This window comes from Semicossyphus pulcher, unplaced genomic scaffold (genome assembly GCF_022749685.1).
Source record: "Semicossyphus pulcher isolate SPU_LCO1_2020_fin unplaced genomic scaffold, fSemPul1.0.p SCAF_6, whole genome shotgun sequence".
Taxonomy (NCBI): Eukaryota; Metazoa; Chordata; class Actinopteri; order Labriformes; family Labridae; genus Semicossyphus; species Semicossyphus pulcher.
Window position 1 is genome coordinate 6,319,438 of NW_027211737.1, and position 9,879 is coordinate 6,329,316.

The window sequence follows — 9,879 nt, forward strand, 5'->3', positions numbered from 1 at the left end:
AACGGTCAGTGTTTTGAGTGCAAAATCCTTCAAATAAGAGCCACCTCACAAGTCTCAGTTAAGTTAAACCTTAATGAATTAACAGACTTTTTCCTCGCCATGTCCCTGCACTTAGAGCTCAAAGGTCAACCCACACAACTACTGCACCATGAGACACTTCCACCACTTCCATGACACCTGCCTGGCGCAAAAAAAGCTTTACTTCTTCGGGATAGAACAACACAAAAAACAACAGATTACCACGACAGAAGTAGCTACAACAAACGCCATATGACTTTAAACATAATCCTGCTTAACCAGCAGCGCTTCATGGGATTGTCTGGTCTGTGTCTCTGCAGCACCACCTGACCCAGAACACGCATCGGATGCACATTTGACTCATCCATGTAATCAAACTAAAGGCTCGTGCATGCTGACACAAGCATAAATACATCTTCAAACGCTTAGATATTTTAATGGACGACGAAATTAACATATCTCTGCATTTATCAGAAGACCCAAGCGAGTGCAAAGCGTTGAACTTACCCGACGCTAAGTGTCTCCAAAGCTGTTTTTGGACTAAAATGCAACTCCTCTCTGTTAAATCAACTGATTGTCCTTGAAGTAGAGCATTGGAGGGTAAAATCGCCCGGATAAGGTGGTAACTGAACGTCAAACTCTACTTTAACCCCAGTGGCACACGACACGTCCCGTCTGCAACACCAGCAGCCTCTTTGTACTTGTCCGCCTCAGCAGCAAGTTGTTAACCCGCGGTCATGCGCAGTCGGTGCCAAGACAAGCCCTCAGAGCTATTATGAAGGTCAGTCAGTGTATGCAGGTGTAGTTCGCTTACCTGCAGAAAGGTCGGCCTTCTTATGTACTGCCTACAGAGTTACAGAAGGTTTAACAGCCTGAATATTCAGTCTGTAGTCTTCTTGTCAGAACTTAAGCGTTGTTTTACTTCAGTAAGGTTTCAACGCTAGCTCTAAAACAAGTAAGAGCTTGATAGTTAACGTCCGCACTGTTGAACCGATGTTGGTTGATGTTAACGTGAATCGACAGTTTATCCAGCCGTTCAGCAGGACGTCAAAAGACTTATTTACTAAAATATCAACTGTTAAATGAAATGTATAAACATTTTACCAAGATGGTAGTTCATATTTTTTTCTTTTTTAATATTAATAACAGTGACAACAACTCACCTAGCTAAATGTTCATCTTCCGCAAAAGAATGTAGTTCTTGGAACATTTAACGTATCTCAAATGGGGCAGTTTTTAGTTGGCGCATTTATATGATTCTCTTTTTAATTTCCTATGTGACACAGAAGTGCGGTTTGGGGGACTTATTTTAACGGTTAAGATCAGCCTAGCCTGAAAAACGTTTGTAAAAAGTTGGTTAAACCAAAAGGTTACACACATAAAGCTATACAGTGTCTGGAGGATTCATTATAATTCATGGCTATTAAAACACACTACATGATCAAGTGTTTTGGCACAGAGCGGTGTGTGACCGTCCTAAACGGGGTCGACTGGCCAAGACCGCCATCTTGTGGCGTTTTGTTACAACAGCATTAACAGTTGACAAAACTTGAACACTTTAGTTTTGTACCAAGTACAAAAGTTGCTGATTGTCAGTTTATGTTTTAACTTAATTTCGAGCAGAGGTGGAAAAACTGTTAGTACACTTACTCTAGTACTGCACTTTTGTAGGGGAGGCCGGGGGTAATTGTAATGTCTCAAATTGCACCAATCAGAGTTGAGATTGAACCATGAAACTCAGTTTGCACATGGTCTGTGATGATCCCTGCCTGCCAGCCAAAGGACAAACTGGTGTCTCATACTTACCAAAGTTTTTCTGCCAAAACTAAAAAAAAATTAACGTATGACAGTTTTTTTCATAGATATTTTCCTCATACTGTCTAGTTTTAATTACTATTATGTTGTCTAACATTTGATATCTTTGTCAAAAGTTCACTTTGTTGTTTCTAGTCAGCAGGGAAGCTTGTGTCATGGGCCTAAAATACTGTAATTGTTGAATATCTCATACAAAAATCCATCGGCATTAATCTACTGCCTTTAACCTTTTGGTAAGACTCTACAGAAGATTTTAGTTTCTGTTCATCCCACAGGTGCTGGATTGTGTTCGGGTAAGTGCTCACTGGGAGGACAGTCTAGTTGTTCTTCACTAAAGCAGGGGGGGAATTACCTGGCTTTGTGAATGGGGGCATGTTGAAACAGGGGAAGGGGACTTCCTTAAGAAAGATAGATAGATAGATAGATAGATAGACAGATAGATAGACGTAGAAGGGAAAAAAGCTGCAAAGTTCATCAGTCAAAGAGAAATAAGAATGTGGATACACACTATCAGAGTTAAGAGTTATGAAATCGTTCACTATTGTTTTCAGACCTGCTAAAAGTACACGACGGGTTTTGCGCAAGCACACTTTGCACCCAGGTATGCACAGCGTCTATTATTCTGTTCACATCCCTGTATTGGTCAATGTACCATTTCATCACTACCCGAGTCAGTTTGTACACAGCGGGTCGTGTTTCCAGCGGGGCCACACCTCTCCTGCTGCTCTGGATTGGCCCTTCTCGCTTCACTCCCTCCACTGAGTTCCGCGTTGCAGAGCATTTAAGTCCTGCAGCATTTCCTCCAAACTTCTACTCTCAGGCTGCAGGAGACCATCCGCCACCATGTCCGATCGAGGAGCCTTCGACACCAACGTGGTCACCATGACCCGGTTCGTTATGGAGGAGGGCAGGAAGGCGAAAGGCACCGGGGAGCTGACAACGCTGCTGAACTCGATGTGTACGGCGGTGAAAGCCATCTCCTGCGCTGTGCGTAAAGCTGGGATCGCCCACCTGTGAGTACACTTTGTAGGAGATGTCATTTTATTAAATCACAGTGCTCGTGCGTATATCGAACTTTTTAAAGTAGCAGTTACTGATGCATCAGCTCCAGTCATCCACGTTGGCACAAATGGAGCAGGAGATATTAGTTCCTGATGCGCCAATCAGGAAGCGCATACCTGAAACCACCACGCCCACTTTCATATCATTTACGCTGTATGCAATATAATTTAACATATTTCTACCTTACATTTAATGTTTGTTATGTGTAGTCTTATTGCCAGTCGTATTGGTCAGTTTTAACCCTCTTATTTAATATTAATAACCTTACTTTAGTGCACACTATTCACCTTCTGATCCTCACAAAGGCAGCATAATGAAAGCAACAAATCATGAAATCGTCAGGTTTTAGAAGATACTAGATATCTATACAGTGTAGAAAGAGGCAGGAATAAAACACATTTTTTTAATCGTTAAAACTTGCAAAAATACAGCTTTTCCCTAAGTATTTATGTTATGTATGAGCACATTTAACTATGTTTTGTTTGTTGTGTTGTTTTCATGTGATCTAATCGATCAGAAATCTTTTACATGTGCTAATCTTTTGTGGCTGATTAGACCGATTCTGATTCAGCTTAAGCAGTGTGGAAATGCAGTGTCATGCTTCAGTTGCTGTTTGTTCTTCCCCATCTGATGTGCAGAATGTTGTGATTATGAATTGATTCAAACCAAACTTGACTCAATTATAAATGTAGAGCTGTTTGGATTGTACTTCTTTTAAATGAACAGAGGAAGACAAATAAGAAAATATTAGAGAACCAGTTGTAACCCTCCTCCTAACTGGTGTTTCTCTTCTCTTCAGTTATGGCATTGCTGGCAGCACCAATGTGACAGGTGACCAGGTGAAGAAGCTGGACATTCTGTCCAATGATCTCGTCATCAACATGATCAAGTCGTCCTTTACCTCCTGTGTGCTGGTGTCTGAGGAGAACGAGAAAGCCATCATTATAGAGCCAGAAACAAGGGTGAGGGTGTTAAAATAAAACTTTCAGTGAGGCTAGCGCTCAAGTTTGGAAAACAGGCTTTAATTTATTTAGGAACTCATCTGAGGAATGACCCGGGAGCACACTAAAACAGGATCATCCAGTTTTCTCTGGTTTAATGTAAATGTCAGATCTTTTCCTCATAGGATCCCATCCTATCCCGTATAACAGGTTCAGTAAAACAAGGCTTGGGTTCAGCTCCTGTCTGAATAACTGCTGTATGAAATTACTTTCAGTCTGATCCCTTCCACAGCAGGAATATGACTCTTATTATTAATAGTCACCGGTCAGTACAGTTAAAGATCCCATTGGTATTTTAGAGACAATACAGTCTTACATACTAATACTCAGATCTACAGCTGATAGGAAGTTATGCGGAAAAAATGCAGCAATTTGCCAGCAAGGGCAGAGAAGTAGAAGGCAGCTAACAAGGGCATATAATGTAAACAATGCAGGATGTAAAATTCATCTAAACAACCAGCTTTACACTTGTATTACGATAAAGGAAATGCATTGAACGACACATTTTGGTGAGTAATGCTAGTAAACATAGCTTCTATTTGTTTACAAGGAAACTCCACAGGGCATGTTTACCAACAGAGATAGCATCATTAGGTTTTTGACTCTTCCTTCTTCCTTCAGGGTAAATACATCGTGTGCTTTGATCCTTTGGACGGCTCCTCCAACATCGACTGTCTCGTATCCATAGGAACCATCTTTGCCATCTACAAAAAGGTACAAGCACAGGTTTAACTTCTTTGTCCTTCACTTACAAATTAAAAGTCATGGAATAGCCCCATCATATGTATTTTTTATTGGCTTTCCTAATTGTACAATCTTTAAATTTAAACGATAAAAATGACAAAATGTAATGCAGATATTATATTACCCCCTTACCAAAGAGTTATATGACCTGGATCCATTCCTCTTTATTTCTTTGTTATAGATAACAAAGTAGCTGACAAACAGCTGAAATGATAAATGAAAGGGATGGGGATTTTATTATGCTGTTTCTCCCTAGAACACAGATGATGAGCCCTGTGAGAAGGATGCCCTGCAGCCTGGCAGGAACCTTGTCGCAGCAGGTTACGCCCTCTACGGCAGCGCCACCATGATGGTGATCTCCACCGGCAACGGAGTCAACTGCTTCATGCTCGACCCAGTTAGTACTTCGTCTCTTCTCTTTCTTTTCACAATATCACAAATTGATTGTTAAAAAAAACCCCAAAAAACGTGCTTCTGAGGTTAGTTGTAACTTTCTGCTCTTTGTTTGTCAGGCAATCGGTGAATTCATTCTGGTGGATCGGGACGTGAAGATCAAGAAGCGGGGAAAGATTTACAGCTTGAATGAAGGCTACGCAAAGCACTTTGAACCAGCTGTCACAGAGTACCTGCAGAAGAAGAAATTCCCTCAGGTAACACTGATGTCAGGACATGTTTGGGCAAAGTACAGTATGTTTCTAAATGTAAATGTCTAACACATTAAAAAGAACACATGAATTATGTCTAGCTTATCTTATCTCCTGTTGCTCTCCATGTATCCCGCTTCACTGGAGCAGCTGTGGTTTCTTTGTATTTTTTAATCGGGGACAGTGGATGTTAATTATTGTTGTGTTGCACTTGTCCAGAGCAGGGTTGAATAGCGTACTAATGCATCATTTTAAATGGCCGCAGGATGGCACTGAGCCCTACGGCGCCCGTTACATCGGTTCCATGGTAGCAGACGTCCACCGAACGCTGATGTATGGAGGCATCTTTTTATACCCTGGAAATGTCAAGAGCCCACAAGGAAAGGTAAGGTCACTTTGCTGCTTGCTCCTTTCTCTTTAAATCATATAACATTGACAGAATTACACATTAAAAACAGGTTGATTGTATGAAGACATGCTGACACACGCTGAACGAGCTCAAAGGATAAGGCTGATCATATTCCATGTTTCTGGTTTTGTCAGTACCCCCATAAAAAAGACAAAATCAATAACAGTCTAATTCTCAATACATCTGAAGCCTGTTTGTTGCTCTCAGTTTAATTTTAACTAAAACAGCTGGAAACTGAAGTTTTTAGTAACCGTTACTCAAATAGGAGTGAGTAGTGTATGAATTACTTCTTACACGAAAACTTTGCCTATTTTAAGCTGTGCATTTGGTATGCTAGCAAGTATTTACAGCAGAAGGACAGTATACGCGGGTGCGACTCAAAATAAACTACAGTGTCCTTGTTCATCACAATGAAGACATGTGTCCCACAGTGCCAAAGTTTGACTCATTAATGTGATCTTATAGTTTTAACAACAGAGGTCTATCACATAGAGGAATGGACGGTATCAGGCATCAGGTAAACAGATGAGCCCTGCAATTAAAGCTTATTTTCGCTGTCAATTAATCTGTTGATTAATTTTCTCAATTGGTCTACAAAAGAGTGAAGCAATCTGAACGTCTAATCATTTAATAGTTGCTTTGCTTAAAATATTGATGCTTTAAAGTCGAGTTGAAACGGTATTTGGAGAGTATCTAGCTTTGGTATCATAACATATTTTCGAGTGAAACAGGACGTGCAGGCGGGACATATCATTAGAGGGATTTGATTTGATCGTTGAGTGGGGGCGTAGACAGACGTTCTCCACAGCGCAGTAGCTAGCTAACTGAGCGAGCGGTCTTGGTGCTCTGCGGCTAAATGTTGCAGATTGATTGGTTGAAATTGTTTGGTGCTAACTTACGTAAGCACGTGTGAAATTTAGTTTTACTGGAAGAAAAAATTATCAGATCTTGATATAAGAATACGAAGACATGGATTTTCTGTATTTTTTTTGACTAAATTGTCAAATAGATGCACAATATTACCGGGGATGTGATCTAAAAGGATTAAAATGACATTTTTCATTTCACCTCGACTTTAACTACTTTTCAGAAGCAATAGTAGTTGATTTACTGTCAACTGTAACATGAGGCCATACTGAAGAAAGTGTTACCACTTTGTTTCTTAACTCTCCACATCCGTCCACGATTACAAGACTGAGCCAAACATGATGTTGTCACATTTTACAAAGGTAGAAAGCAGCTGACTTTAAATGCATATGAGAAGATACACAGAAGGAGGGCAAATTTAGTGCTTAAAATGCAGCGAAATATACAATTACTTGGTACTGTTTAAAGTGATAATCCTGAAGATTCCCATATAAATAAATGTCTGTTAAGTCACTATCTATCGCCAAATGAGGTAACACAATGGTGACTGAGCCTATAGCCCACTGATGAAACCCTTTGCATTTGCAGTATTACGGACTGTGTGTCTGTGGCGAATTTCGTGACGTGTTTTCCATCAGCCAGCAGTGGCTTAATTATCAGTACAGTATGTACTGTAGTTAAAAAGTTAAAAAGTCATATAATATCAAAGGCTTTTTATAATACTCAGAACAAACATGAGATTTACCTCTCACAACTAACAGACAAAAACATTTAAGTACAATGAAACAGAGTAGAAAATAATATATATCAATAATCATGGCATCAAAAAACACCTTAAAATAGGGGGTTTATTTAAGTTGAATATTTACAGGCAGATGTTTTCCTTTCGTTTTTATCCTTTGTAGTTGGCTCCCAAAAGGATAGATTCCCCTTTTTTAAAATAACACTCACGTTCCCATATTTCTGCTTAAACAGATTTTGCATGCTGTAATAATTTCTTCTTTTCTCAATGGTGATTGAATGATCTCGTCCTTGTGTGCTTTTGATGTAAAGGATTCGGAACAATATATACACTAACCATCTCTGTCCGAAAGTTAATCTGGAGCTAACATCAGCAGCCTTGTTAAACTCAGTGGGCATCTTTTAAAGATCTTTGAAACAGTCATTTAAGTGTGAAAAGCTCTCTGTGTTTCCCCGGACTGTTTCTTTACTCAGCTCTGGTGGTGGGAGGAATATTCAGCCCAATAATTGCAGACTAAAACTTTGGAAGATATCTTCTTGACCTAATTCTAAATGTTAAAACCTCAAATTAGCTCTGAAAACTTTACATGTATCTTTTTGTCCTGGGAACGATACAGCAAGAATGCATGTTTAAATGTTCATATGCTCACCCGACTTGTTTAAGACTGTGGACCTATCCTTTTACTGCTGGTACATTTAATGCTGTAATGTTGACCTAAGGTAGTGGCTGGAAGTATAGACGAGGGAGAGACAGTTGCCTAGTCCTAAAACATTTAGATTATTGTAAACAAATAACAGTTGAAAGAATAGAAGCTAAACTCGTCCTGTTCCTTAAAGCTGCGGCTGCTGTACGAAGGCAACCCAATGGCCTACATCATTGAGCAGGCAGGCGGCATGGCCTCCACAGGCCTCGAGACAATCCTGGACATCCAGCCTGAGAGCATCCACCAGCGGTCGCCGGTGGCTATGGGCTCCTCCGAGGACGTGCTGGAGTACGTCGCCATCTGCAAGAAACATGCCAAGAAGTGAGACCACAGCGACTCGCTCTCACAACTGTCACAGTCCTACAACAAAACCTTGCATCTCCAAACTGTGCACTCTTTCCGGAAATGAGGAAGTTTATTTTTGATCATGTCTTGTGGAGGGTGTTTCTCATTTAATATTTAATATTACCACATTTGGATTTGCAGGGTTTTACTGCCATACAAGAAATGTTCACGTTCTATTTGTAGAACGCTGACAGATAATAGAAAGAAGGTGGTTCAGTGGAAACATGACACTGTGGCTAATAAGCTCAGTTACACGCACAAACGCACACATTCCTTAAAACGACCAAAAATGTGCCAAAAAACAAACAAATGCACTTAAACAAACAAAACCTGAAGACTTTTCCTGCTCTGTTTACCTCCAGTTGTGCCTTAATTAGAATGAACATACATTCTATACGTGTGAAGGACCAAATACAATACACCTCTATGCAATCAAAACTTGGTGCCTTTAACAATGTGAACTACTGTTTGGAATGATGAAGTCTCTCAATAAAATGAAATGAGTCAAAGATGATAAAATCAGTGTTTTCTTTTTGTTGAAATATGTCACATCTTTAAATCTCACCCTTTTACTTGTGTGTAGTGCACACGTTCTTTTATTATAGCATGAAAAGACAATTCTTAGTACACTGACCTTTACAGAAAAGGTGTAAGTATATACAAGAAACCTACAGCCTTATCTATATGCTATGTAAAGCCAACAAATATGTTCTAGAACAGGGGTCTCGTCACCAACAGGTAGCTCGCGGCCTGGATTTTAGTAGCTCGCCAAGAGGTTCAGACTCAAATACACAGATGTCCCACCCCCTCCAATACAAAATAAGAGGATAGGCCTATCAGCTGTCAATAAAAAAACGGTGATGCTACTGTCAAGTTTGTCAACGTCTTAACCGAACCAATCACAGCAATGTTGCAGCAACCTACATCGTCAATTCGGGTCAGTTATGCTGTACGCTAGTTGAGCTAGTTCGGTGCTATTAGCCTGTTTAGCCAGATGTATGATGGACAGTGAAGGTGGCCCTGCCAAGAAAAAGCAGAGAACATACTATTTCCACGGGGGAGTGGGAAATCAAGTTTTTATTCACGAATGTGAAGGACAAGTGTGTGTGCCTCATCTGTGGCACCAACGTTTCAGTCGACAAAAGAATCAACATGGGGCGCCACCAGCAATTACAGCGATGTGATGCAAGTAGATCTTGGCCACTTTCATTTTGTCAAAGTAGCTCTCAGATAAAAAAAGGTTGGAGACCCCTGCTCTAGAAAATTTGTTAGACTGAAAAGACAGAATACCTTAGTTTTGAGCCATTGGTCATTTAGGCATTTTTGCACTTTAAGAAATGTCTTAGTCATGCCAGTTTTAGGGTTCAATATCTTCGTATATAGAACTCCTAGTGCCGTGAAATTTAAGAGGATCACAAACAAAATGCTGTACCACACATCAAAACCAGCGTTAGAGACGTAAAGACGGAAGTAGATGTCTTATTTACCATAACGGGCCTTAAAAAAGAAAGAAAAAAGGTGCAAAATTG

General features: G+C 40.2%; 2 protein-coding genes across 2 annotated transcripts in view; one reads left to right on the plus strand and one right to left on the minus strand.

Moving 5' to 3' along the window:
* Positions 1-570, minus strand: part of kank1a (KN motif and ankyrin repeat domains 1a) — a 62,340-nt gene extending 61,770 nt beyond the window's left edge. Inside the window, exon 1 of the mRNA XM_069683098.1 lies at positions 526-570. The gene's annotated coding sequence lies outside the window, so the exon portion shown is untranslated. The remainder of the gene's footprint in view (positions 1-525) is intronic.
* Positions 571-2,638: 2,068 nt separating this feature from the next.
* On the plus strand, positions 2,639-8,858 carry LOC138609993 (fructose-1,6-bisphosphatase 1-like). The gene is made up of 7 exons (XM_069682691.1): positions 2,639-2,846; positions 3,695-3,857; positions 4,518-4,610; positions 4,897-5,037; positions 5,153-5,290; positions 5,550-5,669; positions 8,139-8,858. Exons 1-7 carry the CDS (start codon positions 2,677-2,679, stop codon positions 8,328-8,330), a joined length of 1,017 nt encoding a protein of 338 aa, XP_069538792.1. The 5' UTR covers positions 2,639-2,676; the 3' UTR covers positions 8,331-8,858.
* Positions 8,859-9,879: the final 1,021 nt, after the last annotated feature.

Coding starts and splice junctions, on each gene's coding strand:
- LOC138609993 (XM_069682691.1), top strand. CDS start 2,677: ATGTCCGATCGAGGAGCCTTCGACACCAACGTGGTCACCATGACCCGG. Junction 3,858..4,517: donor TTATAGAGCCAGAAACAAGG/GTGAGGGTGTTA, acceptor TTCTTCCTTCAG/GGTAAATACATCGTGTGCTT. Junction 4,611..4,896: donor TCTTTGCCATCTACAAAAAG/GTACAAGCACAG, acceptor GTTTCTCCCTAG/AACACAGATGATGAGCCCTG.